A 23,297-nucleotide genomic window follows, 5' to 3' on the forward strand; every position below is an offset into this window, starting at 1 on the left:
TGTTAAATAAGTTAAATGGCAGATCTGGAAACGCTGAGCAGATAACTTCAGTTGTAAAACGGGCGAGACTGAATTCTGAGGTAAAACCTGAGGGGTCACGTGGCCTTTTGGGCGGGAAACACTCGCGCCACCCTTCCCCCACCCGTCCTCTGGCAACGAGCACGCTTGGCGAGGGAAAAAGGCGGGACCAATCTGCGCATGTGTTTCCAAAAAACCAGGCCACCGTCGGCTACTGATCGGCCGGGGAAGTGGAAGGAGACGATGCGCCTGCGCACTGAAGAAGGAAGCCCCCTTCCTCCCCGTGCGGGTTCAACGCCTCCCTCGGCTTCGGAACCCGGAGCACGCGCAGACGACGCGAGGTCGCGCGCTTCCCCCTCTTGCGCGCCTGCGCGTAGTGGTTCAGGGGGCGGCGGCAGCAGCCGAGGACGAATGGGGTGGGATCGAAAGGTCGGCGGGAGAGGGAGGGGCGGAGAGGGGGGAAGCCCCAGCCGGAGGAGAGCGGAGCATGCGCCGTGCGCGGCGGGAGACAGCGGGGCGCATGCGCGGCGGCGGGTGGCGGAGCTGACAGGGAGCGAGGGGGCTCAGGTGCGCGCCCGGATGGCGGCGTCCGGGTCGAGGAAGCCGAGCTCCCCGCGGGACTCGGAGTCGGAGGTCTGGTCCCGCCGGGTGAGGGAGCTCGTCAGCTCCGAGCCGGCCAGCCGGCTCTGCTTCGAGTGCGGCCAGCGAGGCGTCACCTACGTGGACATCACCATCGGCAGCTACGTCTGCACCACCTGCTCGGGGGCGCTGTGAGTGCGGCGAGGGGGCGGGGCCACGCGGCTATGCGCGAGGGGCGGGGCGGGGCTATTTCCACGCGGAATCCCTCCTATGGGCGGAGCCAAGGGCGGGGCATCGGCGACCCTTCCTCAACCGGGTGCCCTCCCAGCTGCGTCAGGGACCCCATGGGGGAAGGGCTTAATGGTTTGTTGGTCCGTGTTGTTGCCCTTGTTTTTATTATGTGTTTGGATCTTGTGAACTGCCTTCAGATATACAGATGAAGGGTGGCATACAAATTTAATAAATAATAATAATAAATATCAGCCCCACAGCCAGCCTTGGCCAAGGGTTGGGGGGCTGTAGTCCAAAACAGCTGGGGGGCTCCAGGTGGACTGAAGGCTAGACGACCTTTGGGTGTGCCATCCATCTCTGTGACGTACATGAGACCACCGGGCGAAATCATCTGGAGGCTTCCGATGTGAGACGAGTCTTGCAGGAGGAGCACAGTGGCTCTTCTAGGGCAGCATCCCGTTCTCACAGTGGCCAACCAGATCATAGCTGTCAAGTTCTCCCTTTTTTTAAAAGGGAAATTCCCTTATACTGAATAGGCTTCCTCGCGAGAAAAGGGAAAACTTGACAGCTATGAACCAGATGCCTGTGGGAAACTAGCAAGCAGGATCCGAACACAAGTGCAACATTCTCCCCCCCATGTGGTTTCCAGCAACTGGCATTCAGAAGCATTGCTGCCTCTGACCATGGAGGCAGAGATTAGAGGAGCCAACCAGATGCCCCAAATGAATGGAAGAAGCCCACAAGCAGGACTTGAGCGCAACAGCATCTCTCCCCATTTGCGACCCTCAGCAAACTGCGGGAGTTATAAAGCAGCAAGTAAAAATATGGAAACTGTGCACACAATTAAAAGAAGGGCAGCAGATGATGAAACAGAGAGAAGGCACCAGCAGTTTGGAAGAGGCCTGTTTGGACTTTGTGTGGGGTGCAGAAGGACCTCTGGGATAGTGCTGCAAGGCGGCGCAATGCACCCTGGGCCTCTCCCCTGATGCTGGCCGTGCTTTTTGGCCTTCGCTAGCCAGTGGGAGGCAGAGGCATCTCTTCGCTAAAACAAATACTGTTAGAGTTTCATAAGTTCCCCTTTGAGCGGAAAGGCAGGTTAAACACCTTTTGACCCAAGTAAATAGAAACTCGGTGAGTGGAGGTTGTTGCCCTGGATGGTGGGGTATGGCTGACATGAGAGGGAGGGTGGGAAAGAAAGGAATCTGTGGAATACTTTAAAGCCAGCCATTGTCAACATGGTGAGTAAAAGGCGACATGGTAGAAGTTTATATATGGTAACTATGCCTGGCATAGAGAAAGTGGGCAGAGAAAAACTTTTCTCCCTCTCTCACGAAGCTGGTACTCGTGGGCTTCCAATGAAGCCGAATGCTGGAAGAATCAGGACAGATAACTGGAAGCCCGTCTTCACACAGAGCATAGTTGAACTGCAGAACTCCCCCCCAAAGGAGGCGGTGATGGCCAACAACCTGGATGGCTTTAAAAGAGGATTGGGCAAATCCATGGAGCTGGAGAAGGCTTTCGATGGCTACTGGATGGTCAGAACACCAGTTGCTACTGGATGGTTTCTGAACAGCAGTTGCTGGAAAGCACAGAAAGGGACGATGCTCTTGTGTTCGAATCCTGAATGCAGATTTTCCCATCATGGGCATCTGGTTGGCCTCTGTGAGAATAGGATGCTGGGCTAGATGGGCCACTGGCCTGATCCAGCAGGCTCTTCTTGTGTTCTTAAATCATGCTGATATGAGTCCTTAATTTCTCTCCCCCCTGCCCCACTGAGATTGCCCAGATCCCTAATCCAGGTTTGCTCCCTGAGGAAGTTCTCCCCACATGGGGTTCACAGCTCCTCCTCTCCGTGGCATTCTGAATATTTCATTTTCCACCCTCTTAATAATTAACTGCCACAGGCAGAGAGAATCCTTGCGTCAGCAGGTCAGAGCGCTAGGGGACAGGGCCATGAGGAGCCCAGTGGGGCAGAGTCGACATCTAGGCTCTCTTCCCTGAGGGCCCAGGCCTCTCCTGGATTCCGCGGCTCAGGATGCCCAGCACTCTGTCCGTTTTCCTGGCAGCTCAGAGAGCTGTCAACATCACTCTCTTCACCAAGGTGTCTCTCTTGCAAAAGCACACACAGTTTGCTGAACTCAAAGGCCTGGTTTCTCCTGCTCTCCCCTAGAGAGCCTTGGCATCCACTCAGTGGCTATAATCTGCTCTCTTTGCTGTGATTCCTGCATTGTGGCAGCTTAGACTAGATGACCCTCGGGGGTCCCTTCCAGCTCTACAGTTTCGTGATTCTTCTCCCCCACCCCACCCCTAATGCAGCCGTGGCCTGAACCCTCCTCACCGGGTCAAGTCGATCTCCATGACGACCTTCACGGAGAGCGAGGTGCAGTACCTCCAGACCCGTGGGAACGAGGTGAGTTGGGGGCCAGTTGGGGCCTTCGTGGCACTTGTGTCCTGCTTTCTCATATGTATATATATAAGACAATTTATAATAGCAAGGTGGCGAGCTTGGTCTGGTGGCAGAGGAGGCCAACGGAAGGCACGAGTGAGGTTTCGGAGGGTGGGCAGGTGATTGTCCTCTCCTGCTGTACTCAGTTCAAGCCCACTCACTTCCCAAAGGACACCCAGAGTTCTGAATTGCAGCTTATTCCTCATACGCATTGATAAGAGCCCGTATCTTTTAGTGTGGCAGTACCTAAACTTTGGAACTCCCTGCCTATTGACATCAGGCAGGCGCCTTCCCCATACTTTTCGAGCTCCTGCTAAAAGTCATTCTTGTTTAGGCAAGCCTGCCCAGTCAATTTGTGTTTTAATCCCTTTTTGGTTTATAGCTGATTTTGATTTTTTTGATGCTGTGTATATAGTAGCTTTTATTGGTGATTCTGTTGTTTTCCTCCCTCTCTTTGTATACCTCTTCGAGTTGTCCCTTCCGTTACAAGCAAGCAGTGTGTAAGTCTTACAAAGTAAATAATTCTGGGCCCCCTACCCACCCCAGGCCTGTCGGAAGATCTGGTTGGGCACCTTTGACTCGCGGACGTCTCTGCTGCCAGATTCCCACGACCCTCAGAAAGTGAAGGAGTTTCTGCAGGAGAAATATGAGAAGAAGCGATGGTGAGAATGACAGGAGCCTGTCCCTCAAGGGGAGCTCAAATCCCACGAGCTTCCTGGGTGGTAAAGGACTCAGATGAAATTCTGCAAACTGGGCTGTTTATTTTCACACCTTACTCCAAAGGCGAAATGTTGACTTTTCACCCACCCAAGGGATGAGAGGGTGGGGAGATTATCCTGGGCAGTGGTCTATTCTCTCCTCTGGCTTCCCCCTGCAGGTACATCTCCCCGGAGCAAGCCAAAAGTCTGCCCTCGCTGACATCCCAAAGTTCCACGGTGGAAGTGAAGACGCTGCTTGGAGACTCGGGGGCGATGTCTACAGCAGCCAAGCCTAGCCAGGTTGGGCACATCGGGGATCCTTCTGGCCTGACTAAGTTGCTCAGAAATTCTTTCCATTCACTGGCCAACCCAGGCTAGGCCCCTACCCTGTTTCACAAGCTCTAATATCAGGTTTCTGACAGCTGTTGGGGAGTAGCAGGGCAGGGGGTGGTGGGCTGTAGTTTGCAGTGTTTGGGGCTTGTGTAATTTGGAAAAAAGACGAGCAAGAGACAGTAAGAAATGAGAAATTGACAGAGGATAAGGCGGTCCGTGGCAGCTAGCCACAACGTTGACATGACAGAGGGTTATAAGATGAAGATCGGCCTGGAGAAAGTGGATAGAGGGAAGTTTTCCTCCCTCTCTTATCACGGCACCAGAACTGAAGCTGAATGCTGGGAGATTCAGGGCAGGCGAAAGACTGCCATGCAGTGCCCTGTTTAATCTGTGGAACTCCCTCCCACAGGAGGCAGGGGTGGCTGACGGCTTTGAAAGAGGATTGGGCAAATTCATGGACAGGACAAGAGGGCTATATGGATGGCTGCTAGCCACAATGGCTCAGCTCTGCCCTCCGCAGTTGGAGGCAGCCATACTTCTGAATGCCAGTTCCTGGAAATCGCAGGAGGGGACAGTGTCGCTCTTGTGTTTGAATCCTGCTTGCGGGTTTTCCACTGAGGTGTCCGGTTGGCCACTGTGAGGACAGAGGGGCTGGACTAGGGGGGGGGGGGCAGTGGCCTGAGCCAGCAGGCTCTTCTCATCTTCTGACCTCATCCTTTGTGCAAGGCCTGATGGTGGCTGACAGTATAGCAGCTCCCCTGCTCTAGAGGAGGGCAGGAAGGGATGAGCCATGGGGCTGCACTCGTGTAAACTCTCCCTGTGCTGCAAGCGAGTCGCCACCTGTTTGACTGCATCACACCCTTTCTGGCTGGTTTCTGCCACCCCCATGAGAATATAAGAAGTGCCTGTTGGGTCAGGCAAAGGGGAGCCCACCTAGCCCAGCAACCTGTTCTCACAGTGGCCAGCCAGGTGCCCATCATGAGAAACCTGGAGACAGGACCCGAGCACAAGAGTCCTCTCCCCTCCTGGTTTACAATAGAAAACACAGAACTGCATCATATAATAACAAACAAAAACAACACTGCCCCTCCCCCCAGTTTAAAGGGCCATATACTGCCAAAAGTCTGGTTATAGAGGAACATTTTCACCTAGTGCCTGTTAAAAGGGTAAAGGGACCCCTGACCATTAGGTTCAGTCGTGACCGACTCTGGGGTTGCGCGCTCATCTTGCATTATAGGCCGAGGGAGCCGGCGTATAGCTTCCAGGTCATGTGGCCAGCATGACAAAGCCGCTTCTGGAAAACCAGAGCAGCACATGGAAACGCCGTTTACCTTCCCGCTGTAGCGGTTCCTATTTATCTACTTGCATTTTGACGTGCTTTCGAACTGCTAGGTTGGCAGGAGCTGGGACCGAGCAACGGGAGCTCACCCCGTCGCAGGGATTCGAACCGCCGACCTTCTGATCAGCAAGTCCTAGGCTCAGTGGTTTAACCCACAGCGCCACCTGTGTCCCTATCTAGTGCCTGTTAACAACCAACAATTCACCCTACGCCACAGAAACAGTAGATTCTGAAACTTTGCTCACGTTTGAAACTTTGCTGAAGTTCAAAATAAGCATGGCATGCCAGGGAGACCTTTGCGATGCCCTCTTCTCCTAGCCGTTGTGTGTTCTTTGCGTGCAAAAGCCACATAAAGCTATCTCCTTATGATCCAACAATATAGAGTCCAGGCCACAGTATTCTCCCTTAGCACCTCAGTGGGCCACAACTTGCTTCAGAGTGCACTTGCGGTACATGCCAGGCTCTGGGGGGGAGATTTCTTCCCGGGCAGGATCCTTGCCTTTCAGGCTGACCAGCTTTTCTTTTTCCAGATTGCAGAGAGGAGCCAGCCACAGAGCGCCCAGCCAGCCAAGAAAGCCAGTATGGACCTCTTGGCTGACATCGGGGGAGACCCCTTTGCTGCCCCGCAGCCTGGACCTGCCTTCACAGCCTTCCCTGCTTTTGGGAGTGAGTAACTTCTTGCGGCTCGCGGGAGCCTCCTTATCACACCAGAGAGAGGGTGGGTGTGTCTGGCTGGGCAGTTTTGATCTGTGGTGTGTTAACTGAGGAGACTTCAAAATGGGCATCATGGGGGGGTGGGACCCAAGCAACCAGGGAGTTGGGGGAGCTGCCTTTTACCCCATGGGGAAAGAAAAAGGAAAACACTGGCTTTTGGCTCCTTGATTTAGGGCAAGGTTCCCCTCTCTGGCTGTTTTTTTGGACTACAACTCCCATAACCCCCGGTACCAGGACCAGTGGTCAGGGATGATGGGAGTTGTAGTCCAAAAACAGCCAGAGAGCCAAGTTTGGGAAACCCTGATTTAGACAACAGACTGCTAAGATGCAGGGTGTGCTTACAAACCTAGCATTCGTGAGAACATGGTTCTGCAGTAGCTGGGTCATTGGGCAGATCCAGCAGGCTCTTATTGCTTTCCTATGGAATTACAAATGGGGGTAAAGAAGGTGTGATGGGGGTAGTATTCCTGCCTTGCAAAGGGCTGGATGACCCTCGGGGTCCCTTCCAACGCTTACGATTCTATGAGAACGTTCGCCCTTTTCTCCTAATGCCCTGTACCCAGATTTGCTCGAGGAGGTCAGAGCCATAGACTTGGAGGGTTGGAGGGGACCCCAAGGGCAGTCTGGCGCAGGCCCCTGCAATGCGGGAAGAAATCCATCGGCGGTAGATTCAGGGCTGGCCAGAGAAGGAACTTAACCCATGCACAACACTGTGGCTAAATAATCCCTCTTGTGCTCTCTCGCTCAGGCCAGGGGCCAGCCCAGGCCGCCTTCACCAGTTTCGATGCCTTTGGAGGAAGTCCTGCCGGAGTGACCTTTGGGGACGCGTTAGCCGCCAGCCACAGCCCCTTCCAGAGCCAGCCCATGGCAGCGGGTAACATGCCCCGTAAGTGCACTGTTATCATTACTACTATTTTGTTCATCGCATTTATATTCCGCCTCCCCTATAGTTCCTCACCCCCCATTTTATCCTCGCAACATTTTATTCCTCCTCCTTTCGTCGGCAGGCGGAGACTGTTTTACTCCCACAGGCTTTTGGGAACTGACAAATGTTTCTACTACCTGCATATTAACAGATTTGTTTTTGCATTGCTTTGATTCTGCTGCATTAAAGCTGAACACATATAAAAGATAGTTTAAAATGTAACTAAGCTATTACATATTATATGCTTTTAGCTTTTTGCATTTTACCTGCTATGTTTTAATTTGGGTAAACCAGCTCAAGTCCTGGTCTGGGAAAATGACGGGAAGGTGGAGGGGGGAGTTTAAAAATATATTTAATTTGTATATCTTTCTTCATCAACAGATCTCAGGGCAGTTCAGAGCGTAAAAATACAACATAAAAGCACAAAACACACGATTAAAACAAGAACAAAGAAACACAAACCAATAACTCCCAAACAAACCAATATTAATTAATATTCTTCCTCCTGTTCCTTTGCAGATGGAACCCACATGGGCGGTTTCCCCGCCTCCCCTGCCAGCCAACCAGGAGTGGGCATTCCAGACATGGGTGGAGCCTTCAGAGTGGGTGGAGTCCCAAGCAGGTACTATGTTTCCCTCTGGATCGACTGGTTTGGGGCTGGTGGGTCTGTGGACATTTCTGCCTTTGGGCAACGTGTGTGTGTGTGTTTGTGAGTCTTAAGTGGCCTCTAGGTGCATCTCCCAGAGAGCCTTGTGCTTACCTGCTTCCTCCTCCTCTTCCCCCTCTCTCTGCCAGTGTCTTTGGGGCCCTGAGCCAGTCGCCTGTCCTGCCCCCGCCCAGCCCAGCCACGGCCTACGGGGGTAAGTAGTTTTCCTTCCTTCTCTTGGTTTTGATAGTTGCTGCTGTCACCATCTTCAATTTATTTGTAGGCCACTTTTCCTGCGGCGGTGATCAAAGTGTCTTGCATTGCACCAAACAAACAATAATAAATAGAACAATTAAACAAAAACAAAACCCCCAAGGACGATTAGAAATAATCATAATATATACAGAACATAAATCCATACGAAAACAATACAGATAAGCTAAGAACTAAACGGAAAAAAGGTAATGCGCTCAGCTGCTGCTGTGTGAACCTTCAGTTACCCACACTTGAAAGATCGTCATCGTTTTATTAGTAGGCCACCTTCCCGCAGTTAAAGCCAAGCTCAAGGCGGTTCGCAACATGGAAAGACTTTCATAATTACAAACATAACAAAAGTAGTCATAAACAGTGAACGGAACAGATAAAAAAGTACACAACCAAATGGAATGATTTTCACGTAAGTCATAATAATATCTAAAAACAAATCTACAAGAGAGCAGAAACAAACGCCACCCACAGAACCCTCTAAAGTAAGCCAGTGGTTCCCAATAGGGATCTGCGTAACCCAACCGGGGATCTGTGGCACATACCTGTCAGCTGTCTGGGACGTCCCCTTTTGGGAGGGGCCCAAAAAAGCGAGAGATTACACCTGTTACGGGGCACCATGCTCTCGTGCTGGTCACATGACTTGCTCGAACACACAGCCCGGGAGATGCTGAGCCCTGGTTTTGCACTGGGGCACATTGGAGGGTCTGGTGGCACTGCTTGGCTTTTGAAAAACGGGGGGTCCGTGCACTTGGCTGTTTGGGGACCACTGCCCTAAACAATTCCCCATCCCAAGGATTTGTACCGTAACGTCACATAGAGAGAGATAGTCATATGACAGTCAGATAGACACAGCCAGATATACAGAGAGTCGGATACACAACATCCATTGCAAAATCGCCTTCTCCTCCTCCCCCCTAGTCAGCCCTTCGTCCCGCAAAAGCCGTGTTTGACGTGCGTTTCTCTGCTTGTTGAATAAATGCGGTTGAGCAGGAACTGATGGTGCTCACATAGCAAGGCCTGTGCATGTGTGCCATCCAAGAGGAAGTAAAATGGTGGCATGTGAAATTTTGGGGAGCGGTGCGTGTCTTCGAGGGAGGGGCAGGTTTCTAGGAACAAGTCTTGCAGTTACTATGACAAAGTCTGAGGACCCCCAGGCATGTTCCTGGGGTGTAGCAGAGGCCAGTTGCTTAATTTGTGGCATAACTCTCTTTCTCTCTCTCTCTGACTTCCAGCTTGCACCAATCCTTTCGCCACCTCTGCCGTTGCTCAGCCCACGCTGCCTTCCACCAATCCCTTCCAGACCAACGGCATGGGCCCAGGTAAGCCCTTCCCTGCCACCTTGAGACTCTCAGGCTCATAGGTTTGAGCCCCACTTTACCCGGGGGGGGGGGGAGAGAGATTCCTGCATTGCAGGGGCTTGGGCTAGAGGGCCCTCATGTTCCCTTCCAACTCTACAGTCCTGTGGTTCTTATCATTCGAGCGGAGGTGGGAGGGTGGAGAGAGAGAGACGGTGATTCGGGCAAAGGAGGAGTCAGGGCTGGATTTGGAAGCTGACTTCCGCCCTGCAGGACTCATAGAATCGTAGCGTTAGAAGGGAGCCCCAAGGCTCATCTAGCCCAACCTCTGGCAAGGCAGGCATCTCCTCTGGCTCCCTGCAACCCAGTTCACAGCACCCGACCCTTCGAGGTCTTTAAGAGAGTAGCCAAAGGCACCTTTGTGTAAATATACTTGTGGGAGGAAGCCGCCAAGCAGCACCGGGGTGCACCCCGGAAGAATACCTCCTTGGACATGTGGAGATAGAACACAGTCGGAAGAGCATTCTGGATCAGGCCAATGACCCATCTAGCGCAGCTGGTTTGGGTCCTGCCCTGTGGAGCAGCGGAAAACAAGCTCGCTCCATCTTTCACATGACAGCCCTTTCAGATGTTTGAAGATGGCTACCCTCTCTCCTCAGTCTTTCCAGGCACCCCCCCAACACCCTCCAACATTCCTCCAGTTTCCAGGCCCCTGATCTTGGTTGCTCTCCTCTGCACAATACCCTTCTTAAATTCTGGCACCCAGAATTGGACACGGGACTCCAGGTGTGGTCTGACCAAGGCGGAATGGAGGAGGACTATTCCTTCCCTCGACCTGGACACTAGACTTCTGTGGATGCAGACTAGAATAGCAATAGCCTTTTTTTGCTGCTGCATCACACTGCTGGCTCATGTTCATAAGCTTGTGGCCCCCTTAAGACCCACTGCATCCTTTTCACATGTGCAGCTGTCAAGCCAGGCACCGCCCATCCTCCACTGATGGGTTATTCCTGCCCCTTCCTCATTTTCCTGGCTCTCTCTCTTCTCGCAGGCGCCTTCGTGGTGGGGTCGCCCAGCAGCTTCTCCACCTCCCCACTCTCCAGCGTCTTCGCCTCCCCACTGCAGCACCAGCAGCCGCCTCTGTTCCAGACCCAAGGAATGCTGAGTCAACAGCAAAATGGTGGTAAGAGGTGCTTTTGTTTGGGGGGGGGAGGAGGGAGGAGGAGACTCAGTCCAGAAATAGGATTTGGAGCAGAATGTAAATATGTCTCAAGCAGAGGGCTGGCCTGCCTGATCTGGGACCGGTCACTGCCTCTCAGCCTAGCCTCCCTCGCAGGGTGGTTGTTCTAGGGGTTAAATGAGGACGGGGGGAAACCATGTGCATGCCACCTTCAGCTCCAGACTTGGCTGCAGCGCTGTCTTAAGAGAGCCGGTGGTGGTCTATAGTGGTTAGAGTGTCAGGCTAGGACCTGGCAAAGACCAGGGCTTGAAGCCACCCCACCTACTCTCAGCCTAAGCTACCTCACAAGGTTTATGTTTGGGGGATTAAATGAGGAGGCCAGGAGAACCCTTGAGCTCCTTGGAGATATAAAGGCAATAAAATAAAATAAAAATTTCCAGGCTCCCTGGGTGTGTTTTAGGCCCTCTGGGTGGTTTCATCTCATCACGGCAAAAGTCATCTCGACACTCACTCACACTCTGCGTGTGTCTCTCCTGCCTCAGGGTCCCCGTTCAGTGGATTTTCCGTTGCCAAAGCTGGGCAGCCTGTTGGGATCTCCACCAACCCTTTTGTGGTAAGGAAGCCCCTATCCCTCTCCTTCCCCCTTCTCTTCCAGCCCTCCAACCTCTCCCACTTGCCAGTTCCCCATCTCTCGTGATCCCCTTTCCACCCACCAGCCCCTAGGTCTCTCTCTGTGTGTGTGCATCTGTGAAGGCTCCGGTACGAAGGCATGTGGCACTCACGTGATCTTGATAATAATCAAAGAAAGCAATGTTTTCTCCTCTGTTTGAGGGGCCGGGGTGGGAACAGGCTTCCTCCATAGAAAAGTTGCAGTGTTTGGGAATTTTCAGTTCAGAGGGAAAGGCAAGAAAGATGATAAAAAGTTCCACATAGCACGGAAAAAAGCGGATAGAGAACATTTTTTCCTCCCTCTCTCATAACTGGAGGGCATCCAGGACAGATGAAAGAAAGTCCTTTTAGCTGATAGTTAAACTGCGGAACTCCCTCCTGCAGGACACAGTGGTGGCCACCTGCCTGGGTGGCTTTAAAGGAAGAGGTCACAACGGTTGCCTTTTAACCCCACAGTTGGAGGCTTCTGAAACCCAGTTGCTGGAAACCCCAGGAGAGGAGGGTGTTGCTCTTGTGCTCGGATCCTGGTTCTGTGTTTCCCAGAAGAGGCAGCTGGTTGGCCACTGTGGGAACAGACGGCGAGCTCTTACGTTATTGATAATAACTCAAGGAAAACAGTGTTTTCATCTGTTTGGGTGGCAGCAGAATAAATAGGCTTTCCCTCCCTAGCTTACAGAATCTTTGGATATTTCAAGATGATCTTTCCATTCAGTCGATTGGGGTGTGTGTGTGTGTGCCTCTCTGTGTGTGCCTCTCCTTCTCTCCCCCCCCTCCCCCCACTCACCCACCTCTCTGTCTCTGTCTCCCACAGACCCCGATGGCCTCCTCGCCTGCTGGCCCTTTCTCCCTGGCGAAACACCCCCCCACCAACCCTTTCTTATAGCGCTGGCTAGACGACAGACCGCCGGAGACCCTCGACTCGCCTCGAGAGAGAGTGTGTGTGTGTGTGTGTCATATAGGAGAGAGCGTCTCTGCCACTTGAGCACTTTACTCTTCCTGCCCCCTGGACTGGGGGTGGGCGCTTAAGTGCTTTTCAGAAGGTGGGGGGGGACGACATGGGGGGGACGTATGGCCTCTCCCTCCAGAAAGGAGTGCATGATGCGACTTGCCAGGGAGCTGGGTTAGCTCGCTGGAAACCAGGGCAGTGATGCATGCTGGGGAGAAGATTGGGGAGGGGGCGGTAAGCAGTTCTGAGCGATCCTGAGGAAGCTCAGTACCTAGAGGTGGATGTGCATGCTGGGTAAACAGGAAGTCCAGGAGCCCCTCTGAGTCAACTCTCTGCTTCCTCCTTGGCCACCCCTCCCACCAGCTTCCCAACAGCCCTGGGATTGACCAGCCTTCATCCCCCTTCCAAGTCTCTCTGGCCTCTTCCGGGCTCCCTTGCCAGCCTCCATGGGGAGGCTTCTTGGCCCCTTCTCCTCTAGGGCAAAGGTGCCCCATAGGCAGACAGGAAGGCTTCCTGCATCCATTCCTCTTCTGCTGTCCCCGTCCTGCCTCTTCTTCTCATCATTTTATTGCACTAGACGAGGCGGCAGGGAGATGCGCTCAGGGTCGCCTAGAAACACGCCTGCCTGCTTGTGAGCAGACGAAGGGGCGCTGGAGCAACGGAGGCTCCAGGTGGCAATGCTGGAGCCCCAGAATCAAGTCCAGACGCTAGTCCCTCCTCGGAGGAAAGACAGAGGCAGTGGGTATGGTCTGGGGCCCTTTTCGAACAGGTCTGGGCCTCTCCTCCCCCCCCCCAGGCTTGGGGGTCTGTGCTGTCGTGCAAAACCCAAAGTTTGACTTTGCAGCCAGTCCTTGTTTGGGTCCCCCACTGCCGGCTGTGTGCTCTGCCAACGGGTATTGCCTTGTTGGGTGGGGGGAGCCTTCTGGGAGAGCCTTGGCAAGGGTCTCTGAGCAGCCCCCCCCCAAAAAAAAATCTCTTGAGAAGTGCAGGGGGCAGAAGGGAGAGCTCTCTTTTCCTCTCCCAGCTGACGTGCGCTCAGAGTTGTCTCTCTGCCAAAAAAGATGCCCTGAGCCACAGAACCCTCAGACGCTTCCTGCCCTAGGGGAACCCCAGAAATCTGCCCTTCTAGCCCCCCCCCCCCGGAGGTCTTCCACCAGCCTCACCTGGTCAGACAGTGCCTGTAGAGTCCCAACATTTCAAAAGTGGGGTTTTATGCATATTTCAAAAGCAAGTCCCTACTCCCTACCCCTCCTTTTTTGTGGTCTCAGGAAATCTGACCAAAGCGTTAAGTTTCCGTAATTCTGTTTGGCTGAATGCAGAAATGGGTTGGGGAATGTGCTTGCTGGATCTCAGTACCTGGGAGCAGGGAAAACTATGGCTTTGCTAAGCGAATGGCGGCAGCTCTCGTTGTGCTTCCTTAAGTGTGCTGTAGCTCTTTTACTTCTTCGCACCCAATGCCCGGCTCCCCCCTCCGCTCTTCCTCCTCCTCCCTCACACTTTCAACCCAAGGCTCCATCAAAGGCCACAATCCCTCCCCCCACCCCCTCCACGCACAAGTATTCTACCTATCCCGGGCTCCCTATGCCAGCCGGGGCTTTTTCCTTTCTTTGGAGTAACCCTTAAATTGCCCCTCCTGGGAACAGAACGGATGTATTACCCCACACCCCCTTAAGGAAGACTGGAGTTTATATTTTCAACAGAAGTATGGACTACGTTTTTAAAAGATATATATCTATATATACTCACGAAATATATAATAAGCGCAGAACTTGTTGCACTCAAAATGTCTATAGATATCTATATGGGGAAGGGGGGGAAATCTATTTGAAAAAACAAACACTCTGGTCCCGAGTCTTCTTTCGGCAAACTCTGGGGTTGCGGGCCTGGAAGCAATTGGATCAGGGCCTCTAGATTCGTGGCCTCTGAATCCCGAAGAAGCCTTGCCAAGAGATCGGAGCGTCTCAGCCTCCAAAGGCATTCCCAACAAGCAAGCGAGCCTTAAATCTAAGGCCTTTGCTCAGAGGTGGAGTGTTTGCCTTGCACCTCCAGGAAGGGTTGAGAGAGGCTCCTGGCCTCAAATCCTGGAGAGCTGTTGCTGCCAGTCAGAGCCAGTGGCAGTGTTAGAAACTCAGATATATTATAAGCACATTGCCAAACGGCACCTTAAATCTGGGTTATGTTCACCACAACGGCACCACTTTTTCTCCCCTGTTGAACTTTATTATAATTGCTAATATTATTTTCATTTCTCTTACCGCTTTATATTTTGAGAGTCTCAAAGCAGTTAAAACGTCAGTCCAGTTCAAGCTTCAAGGGAAACATTTCAGATCCTTCTCTAAATGGCATTTTGCTTTCCCCCATATTCATTTACCGGCTTAATTGATAGAGCTGCCCCATAGCAGGAGAACTCTAGGAAGGCAATGTGGTGTAGTGGTTAGAGCAGAGTTTCCCAAACTTCGGGTCTCCGGCTGTTTTGGGATTACAGCTCCCATCATCCCTGATCGCTGGTCCTGCTAGCTAGGGGAGGATGGGAGTTGTAGTCCAAAAACAGATGGAGACCCAGCTTGGGGAAACACTGGGTTGGAGTGTCAGACCAGGACCTGGGAGTTCAGGGTTCAAATCCCCACTCAGTCTTGAAGCTCCCTGGTTGACCTTGGAGTCAGTTGCGGCCTCTTCACCTCCCTCGAAGGGTTATTGTAGGGATGAACTGAGGAGGGGGGGTGGACTCCTTGGAGAAAAAGGAGGGATTTAAATGCAATGAACCAGCTCTTCTGCCAACCTGCTTAAAGCAAGGTGGGGCCAGGCAGATTAAGATGTCCGTCACCAGCCTGGCATCCAGAGATCTCCACGATCGCAATCGGGGCATCACTACAAGCTGGGGGTCTGAACCTGTTTAAACTGGGACCTCATGGGTGCATAGAAACCGCAAAAGACAACCTCTTTCCTGCCTAAGGCAGGCTTTGCATCATGGAGTGTGGGGGAAATCTGGCGCGGGGGCAAATGTTGCCTTTTGGGGTGCACCTCCCCAGGCTCCCACCCCTTGCTGACCTTGCCCTCCGCTTGGGCGCTTTCGGCTCATCTGCATGAATTGGAATTTTCAGAGCCAGAAGGGACCCCTAGGGGTCATCCAGTCCGACCCCCTGCAATGCAGAACAGAAGGGGGGTGGGTGGAGGAACCCCTCAAAGGTTTGCACTGCTGGCACTCCTCCTATTGGTGCAGAAAAGGGAGATTGACAATGGTTGACCCGCTCTGGACACTCGCTGCCACCACGCGGCCATTGGCAGGTTGCCAACGCGGCCCTCGGACAGGAAGCCTGCTCTGGCAGAGTCAGCTTTACCAGACGCTGATGGATTCAGGAATCACTTTAGAAAGGAGAGAGAGAGAGAGAGGGCAGCTTTATTGAGATGGTGGGTGGGGGGCCAGCGCATGCGTTTGAAGCCCTCCTGGCTGATGGCTCCTTTGGGTGGTGGGTGGTGGTCTTCCTCCAGGGGGTCACCCCTTCCGTCGCTGCCCTAGTTCAAAGGGACGGCGGAGAGGGCCAACCCAGCAAGTATCCCAGAGACGTGGCCGGTGAGAGAACTCCTGGAGGGTGGAGAAGGGAAAGAGGGGACGCATAACCTCAAAGATAGATTACTGCAACACAGGATACGTGGGGCTGCCCCGGAGGCTGTTCAGAAACACCCACCTGGGGCAGAATTTGGAAGCCAGGTTTCTCACTGGGGCAATGCAGCTTGAACGTATACTACCGAATCCTGGCCTGGCCGTCACATGGAAGGCAGAGCAAGCTTGTTTTCCACTGCTCTGGAGGGTAAGACTCGAACTCATGGCATCGCACTTCATTAAAGGAGATTTTGACTAAACGCCAGGAAGAACCTTCTGATAGAGCCGTTCAGAAGCGGAACAGACACCCACAAGAGGTGGTGGACTCTCCTTCCTTGGAGGCATTTAAGCAAAAGGTGGTGTGTCCACCTGCCATGTGTGATCTAGCTGACACTCCTGCTTTGCGGGGGGTTGGGCTAGATGACCCCAGGGGATCCCTTCCGACTCTACAGTTCTATGAGAATGAGGCTGTGCCCCGGGCCCCTGCCCCACCTGCACTAAGCCTAGCTCCGCTGCCCTGGGGGTCTGTCCAGTCGCCAGCTGGTGGTTCCCTCAGTTATTCAGCATCTCGATGTTTGCCCCAGGCTGCAAAAAGTAATGTGCTAGCCTTGCACCTGCAGGAGAAGACACACACACACTATGACTCAGCCTCTCCTTCCTGTGACTCACGCTGCTTCTAGGGGGAAGAGCTCACGGCACAAGCTCATCAGTGAGCACAGAATCGTAAAACTGTAGAGTCGGAAGGGATCCCTTGCGGCCATCTAGCCCAACCCCCTGCTTGCAATGCAGGAACCACAGCTCAAGAACCCCTGGCAGATGGCCTGTTTTTAAATCTTGAGGATAATTCCACAGCCACAGCTGGATAAAGAACCAAAGTTGGCTTCTCTGCTCTCATAGCGGCCAGACTTCCTGCAGTGGAAAGTTCCAGTTTAACTATGCGGCCTCCATGCTGGGATTCTGCCCTAAGCGATGCCAAGAGTGCCTCTGAGCGTATCTAGAGTGTTGGAATGATCTCGGAAGAGGGGGAGGGAATTGTCTAGCACTCCCTGGTGCTTGGGTTTCTTTCCCCTCCCCGACTGGCATCCAGGGCTTACCTGGGATAAAGGATGGCGAGGAGGAGGCATTCCAAGATGCAGAGCCACCTGGTTGTGAGTGTGAATCCGCTGGACATCGTTGCCACAGGGACAGATTCCACTTGCCTGCCCATGGCTTCCAGGGAGAAGAGGACCCCTGCAGCTTGGAAGGAGGAAGAAGATGTCTGAGCCACAGGAAAGGAGCATCATTCTAACCTCTGCCCCTCAACACAGGCTGGGTGGCCCTTTCACAGTTGATTCAGCATTGGGGGGGTGGACTAGATGTCCCTTGGGGATCCCTTCCAACTCTAAAATCCCACGCCTGAAATTTGCTGGAGGTTGTCAAGAAGAGATGGGGTGATAATCCGCTAGAGCTTTTTCAGCTGTGATCTCTGCATTGCAGCGGGGTGGGCTAGAAGACCCTTGGGAATCCCTTCCAACTCTAAAATTTCACAGGGGGTTGGACTAGATGAGCCTTGGGGGTCCCCTCCGACTCTCACAGCCCCAAGGGAGAGGGAGAGCCCCCACACACCCCAGGGGCAGCATGTTGGGGATGGGGAAGCCAGCTCACCTGAGAACCCGACGGCGCAGTGTTCCCTGTACCACAGGTTCCCTGTCAGTGCAGCCAGGAGGGTGTTGAGCGCCAGGTGGAAAAGCCCCCCCAGGAGGGCCAAGGCCAGGAGCAGGACCCCCGTCCGCAGGCTGCCCACCTCCTGCTCCACCCCGTGGCCCAGCCACAGGAGCGTGGCCATGTTCATGAGGAGGTGGGCGGGGCCCAGGTGGTGGAAGGGGGCCAGGAAGAGCCTCTGCCACTGGCCCCGGTCCAACACCGTCCTCACGCTCAGGCAGGCAGCCCCAGGGGGATGGAGAGGGTGCCAGAAGAGGGCGAGGTTCATGCCCACCAGGGCCAGGGTGGCCCAGGGCACCATGGGTGGGGGCTGCCTGCCCCCAGGCTGGGGGCCAGGAGAGCAAGAGCAGGAATGGGGGAGGGCTCCTTCTGTGACCTCAAGGCTGATGCAGACCATGACCTTTGACCCGCCCTCCTCCTCAATCCCAATGGCCCCACCTGGACCAGCACTCTGAAACAGCATCAGGCCCCTTTAAGAAGACGCTGCCCCTCTCCCCGCCCACACCCAAGGAATCCTGGGAGCTGTAGTTCCTTAAGGACAGCTGAGAGTCACGAGAAGACCCTCTCTTACTCCAATTCCCAGAGCCCCCTGGGAAAAAGGGGTGGCTTGTTAAGGCAACCCAGGGCAGGCGAAAGGCAGGACTTCTCCCTGCATTGTAGGGGGCTGGAATAGATAGCCCTTGGGGGTCCCTTCCAATTCCACAGTTCTATGGTTCTACGCAGCGCAGAGTTAAACTGTGGAACTCCCTTCTGGGTGCCACAACTTAAGCTGTGGACTGAGCTTTCAGGAAGTCTAAGAACACAAGGAGTGCCTGCTGGATCAGGCCCATGGCCCCTCTAGTCCAGCATCCTGTTCTCACCGTTGCCTGTGGGAACCAGCAAGCAGGATCTGAGCGCAAGAGCCACTCTCCCCTCCTGCGGTTTCGAGCCACTGGCAGAGCATAGCCATTGTGGCATTGATACGCCTTTGCTTCATGCGTTTATTTTTTAAAGCCATCCGCGCCAGTGGCCACGCTTGCCTCCTGCAGGAGGGAGTTCCAAAGTTTAATCCTGCGCTGCGTGAAAATTCTTTTGCCTGTTCTGAATTTTTCGAACTCAAGCTTCATTGGACGGCCATGAGTTCGGGTATCCTGAGAGAGGGATAAAATCGTTGGCTAAAGCCTGTTCCAAAATCCTAAAGCTCCATCTAGTGTCCATCCCTTCACACTACACCTGATGAAGCAGACTCTCTCTCCCCTGCAGAAGTTTATTCATGCCAGCCAGCTGCCGGTAGCTGTCCCTCTTCCAGATGTTTTGGACTACAACTCCCACCAGGCCCCTGGGGCATCATATGACCACGCTAGCTGGGGCTGATGGGAAATGTAGTCCAAAACCTCTGGAGGGCAGGAGCTTGCAGAAAGCTGGTTCATGGCATAATAAAATGAGTTCAGTCTTTTAAGTTATGTCACGTGGATCGTTCCTGTGACCAACACGAGTGCTGGAGCGTTTTTGTTTTTTGTTTTTATTGAAATGCACAGACTGCTTTTCGAGGAACTTCCTCTATGGAGAGGCTTAAAACCTCCAGTTAAAAAACAACAACAGCCAACATCCCCTGATGATAAAATGTAAACATACACGGAACTGGTACAGCTAAACATTGAACCAGTATGTAAATAGAATATAAAACGTAAGAGAGATAAGAATGAAAAAAAACAAGAAAAAAACCATACACGCCATCAAGGAAAGTAAAATTACTAAGTTTTCGGAGCTTGCGTTACTGAATCTGGATTTAAATGAGAATCAGGGCTTGGTAGAGAAACCACTAACTGGATTTCTCTTGGTGGCAGCAAATAGGGTTTATAGATAAGTATTTATAAGGTGTGACTCCTCTATATAGGAAAATTTGGTGCTTTTTATTTTAGAAAGAGGGACACGGGTGGCACTGTGGGTTAAACCACTGAGCCTAGGGCTTGCCGATCAGAAGGTTGGCGGTTCGAATCCCTGTGATGGGGTGAGCTCCCATTGCTCAGTCCCAGCTCCTGCCCACCTAGCAGTTCAAAAGCACGTCAAAGTGCAAGTAGATAAATAGGTACCGCTTCGGCGGGAAGGTAAACGGCGTTTCCGTGCGTTGCTCTGGTTCGCCAGAAGCGGCTTAGTCATGCTGGCCACATGACCCGGAAGCTGTACGCCGGCTCCCTCGGCCATTAAAGCGAGATGAGCGCCACAACCCCAGAGTCACCCACGACTGGACCTAATGGTCAGGGGTCCCTTTACCTTTACCTAGTTTAGAAAAAGAGTAAGTTAAGAGGTGACATGATAGAAGTTTTTTAAATTATTAATTTTTTTAATTATGCACAACATGGAGAAAGTGTATACAGTATCCTAGGCTTCCTCAAACCTGGCCCTCCAGATGTTTTGGGACTACAATTCCCATAATCCCTGACCACTGGTCCTGCTAGCTAGGGAACGTGGGAGTTGTAGGCCAAAAACATCTGGAGGGCTGAGTTTGAGGAAGCCTGCAGTATCCAGTTCTGGGCGCCACAATTTAGGAAGGATGCTGACAAGCTGGAATGTTTGCAGAGGAGGGAGACCCAAGATGATGAAGGGCCTGGGAAGCCAGCCTGATAAGGAACGGTCGAGGGAGTTTGGGATGTTTAGCCAGGAAAAGAGGAGACTGGGAGGAGATAGGATAGCCATCTTCACTTATCTCAAGGGCTATCACATGGGAGAGGGAGCAAGCTTGGTTTTCCCCTGCTCTGGAGGGCAGGACTCGAACCCATGGCTTCAAGTGACAAGAAAGGAGATTGTAGCTCAACATCAGGGAGAACTTTCTGACAGTAAAAGCCGTTCAGCAGTGCAATGGGTTCCCTCGGAAGGTGGCGGATTCTTCTTCCTTGGAGGTTTTTACGCAGAGTTTGGATGGCCACCTGTCCGGGATGCTTTAGCTGAGATTCCTGCATCGCAGGGGGTTGGGATGGATGACCCTCGGGGTCCCTTCTAACTCTACAATTATAGGATTCCTCTCCAGCTGTTTTAGACCACTACTCCCACAGCACCAGGAGAGGACAGGTTGATGAAGGCTGTTCTAAAAGGTGGAGGTGGAAGGGGTTGGGATGGATGGCCCTCGGGGTCCCTTCCAACTCTACAATTCTATGATTTTCTCCCTCCCACTTAACACTGCAACTTTGCAGCTGGCTTTCAGAATGTCTCCAGCTGCCTTCACGGTTAGCAGCCACCCGCCTCCTCCTCCTTCACGAATTTGCCTAACCCCCTTCTGAATCCACACAGGTTGGTGGCCATCGCTGTGTCTCTTGCGAGAGCGAGGTGCACGGTTTAGCCAGGAGCTGCGTGAGAAGAAGATCTCCGGGGGCAGCAGACCTCAGAGGTCAGCGTTGCTTTCGTGCAACACCCTTGTGTGTGTGATGGCAACACAGCAGCGCTTGCCCTGGGCCACATGCCCCGGCTGGCTGGCAACAGGAGCAGAGACTGTTTGCCCACAAACGCCGAGGGACGTGGAGACAGGAGGAGACTTTGGGTTTAGTAAACAGGCAGTCTGGTGGCGCCCAAAACAATCCCCGGTGCCTTGGGTGGGTCGCAGAGACCACCTCTCTGGGGGAGGCCGAGGATGGGTCGAGGGGCGGAAGGAGGAGAAGAGGAAATAGATTTTATATCAAGGAGGAGAACTTACAGGTGCTGCTGGAACAGAGGACCAACCAACATGCCAATAGGTGTGCAAAGACCATCTCCCAAGAGGGAAGAGGGAGAAAGACGCAGGGCTTGCCGAGGGTTTGGGCGCATGAATGATTGCAGGATTTCTGCATCAGGGCCTGGAGTCTTGTTCCCTCGCTGGCTTTGCTTTGTCTATTTGAGCCCATCAACGCAACACCTCCAGGCGCCGCTGAGCTACAACTCCCAACGGCCCTTGACTCTCCCTTCCTGCGGTTTCCAACAACTGGGATCCAGAAGCGTGGCTGCCTCTATTCATGAAGGCACAGAACAGCCATCATGGTTGATAGCCATCAATCACCTTCTTCTCCTGTGAATTTTTCTTATCTTTTTTAAAAAGCCCTCCAGGTTGGTGGCCATCGCTGCCTCCTGCGGGAGGGAGTTCCCCAGGAACTATGAGTAGGGGGAAGAAGCGCTTTCTTTAATCTGCCCTGAATCTTCCAACATTCGGCCTCCTTGCATGTCCACGAGTTCTGGTGTTATGAGGGAGGGAGAAACACTTTCTTCAACCCACTTCCTCCACGCCAGGCATCATTTCGTAATCTCCTTCTCTAAAACCCCAAAGTCTGCCATCTTTCTCCTAGGGGAGTTGCTCCATCTCTTCAGTCTTGACAATATCCGTTTTGAGGCAAGGCGACCAGAACCCTGCACAAGAGGACCGCATCCTATCAGTGACGCTGGGCCCCAAACTCTAGACACCCTTTCCCTCAAATTCCTAACTCAGCTACGAAGGTCAGGAGGTGACCGTCGGCCAGCCACTATGTTTCATGGCCAGCCTTCCTCGCAGGGCTGCTGTGAAGATAAACGGGAGGCCTGGTACCAAGGATACAAACGTAATGCGTATCTGATGAAAGAAACTTTAGCCCATGAAAGCCATTCTTTCTGGTGTCACAAGCTGCGATTCCGGCATTGCAGGGGGCTGGGCTGGATGACCCTTGGGAGTCCCTTCTGATGCTACAATTCTGTGATAAGCCCCTTTGTTGTTTTTAAATTAATTAGTCGGGGAAAGGGGAGGGGTGTCAACATTTCGATTCCCCCACTCCCTGCCCTGCTGCGGCATAAGCCGTCTCCCCCCCCCCGCCCCCAGCTCATCTCCAAAACCACTTAGACCACCGCAGAAAGCCCAGAGGAAGCCATGCTCAATATAATTAAGGTCCTAATTGTTTATTGCTCCCTCCTTCCACTTCTGCTTCTTTCTCTCCGCAAGCCAGGAACAAATTTTATTAGCTCCAATTCCAGTAAATGGGCTTGACGTGAGTGAAGCTACGGGGGCACCGTGGGCTGGCGGAGGCCTGAACTTTGGGGTCCCAGCAAAGGGCGATGTTCGGGGTGTGTGTGTAGCAGAAGTCCAAGTCATCATCATTAGGTGCCCCTAACGATCAGAGCCTCGTGAATTAACCTGGCCCATGATATATTATTATAAGATTGCTCACGGCGTGGGGAAAATGCACAGGGGAAAAGCTATCCTTGTTGTTGTTTAGTCGTTTAGTCATGTCCGACTCTTCGTGACCCCCTGGACCATAGCACACCAGGCCCTCCTGTCTTCCACTGCCTCCCGCAGTTTGGTCAAACTCATGTTCGTAGCTTCGAGAACACTGTCCAACCATCTTGTCCTCTGACGTCCCCTTCTCCTAGTGCCCTCAATCTTTCCCAACATCAGGGTCTTTTCCAAGGATTCTTCTCTTCTCATGAGGTGGCCAAAGTATTGGAGCCTCAGCTTCAGGATCTGTCCTTCCAGTGAGCACTCGGGGCTGATTTCCTTCAGAATGGATAGGTTTGATCTTCTTGCAGTCCATGGGACTCTCAAGAGTCTCCTCCAGCACCATAATTCAAAAGCATCAATTCTTTGGCGATCAGCCTTCTTGATGGTCCAGCTCTAAGCTATCCTGGGTCACCCCTAACGCTAGAATTCGAGGGCATCCAAGGAAGCTGGATGTTGGAAGATTCATAGGAGAATTTAGGGACAGAAGGGACCCCTAAGGGTCATCCAGCCCAACCCGCCTG

The 23,297-nt window shown here is 53.0% G+C and overlaps 1 protein-coding gene across 2 annotated transcripts; it reads left to right on the top strand.

Annotated features, from left to right (window-relative positions):
* Positions 1 to 499: 499 nt before the first annotated feature.
* On the top strand, positions 500 to 17,906 carry AGFG2 (ArfGAP with FG repeats 2). 2 transcript variants are annotated; one of them, XM_035136314.2, is made up of 12 exons: positions 500 to 788; positions 3,145 to 3,238; positions 3,821 to 3,936; positions 4,152 to 4,272; positions 6,175 to 6,310; positions 7,107 to 7,232; positions 7,803 to 7,905; positions 8,079 to 8,143; positions 9,429 to 9,515; positions 10,543 to 10,674; positions 11,214 to 11,284; positions 12,152 to 17,906. In XM_035136314.2, the coding sequence occupies exons 1-12, from the start codon at positions 598 to 600 to the stop codon at positions 12,221 to 12,223; spliced, it is 1,314 nt and encodes a 437-aa protein (XP_034992205.1). In that variant the 5' UTR covers positions 500 to 597; the 3' UTR covers positions 12,224 to 17,906. The 2 variants fall into 2 exon arrangements, with proteins under 2 accessions (XP_034992205.1, XP_034992203.1); XM_035136312.2 differs by having other exon boundaries at positions 503 to 788; positions 7,107 to 7,244; positions 12,152 to 17,904.
* The last annotated feature ends 5,391 nt before the right edge of the window (positions 17,907 to 23,297 follow it).

The sequence above is a fragment of the Zootoca vivipara genome, chromosome 13, assembly GCF_963506605.1.
Source record: "Zootoca vivipara chromosome 13, rZooViv1.1, whole genome shotgun sequence".
Lineage (NCBI taxonomy): Eukaryota > Metazoa > Chordata > Lepidosauria > Squamata > Lacertidae > Zootoca > Zootoca vivipara.

Coding starts and splice junctions, on each gene's coding strand:
- AGFG2 (XM_035136312.2), top strand. CDS start 598: ATGGCGGCGTCCGGGTCGAGGAAGCCGAGCTCCCCGCGGGACTCGGAG. Junction 6,311..7,106: donor AGCCTTCCCTGCTTTTGGGA/GTGAGTAACTTC, acceptor TCTCTCGCTCAG/GCCAGGGGCCAGCCCAGGCC. Junction 9,516..10,542: donor GACCAACGGCATGGGCCCAG/GTAAGCCCTTCC, acceptor CTCTTCTCGCAG/GCGCCTTCGTGGTGGGGTCG.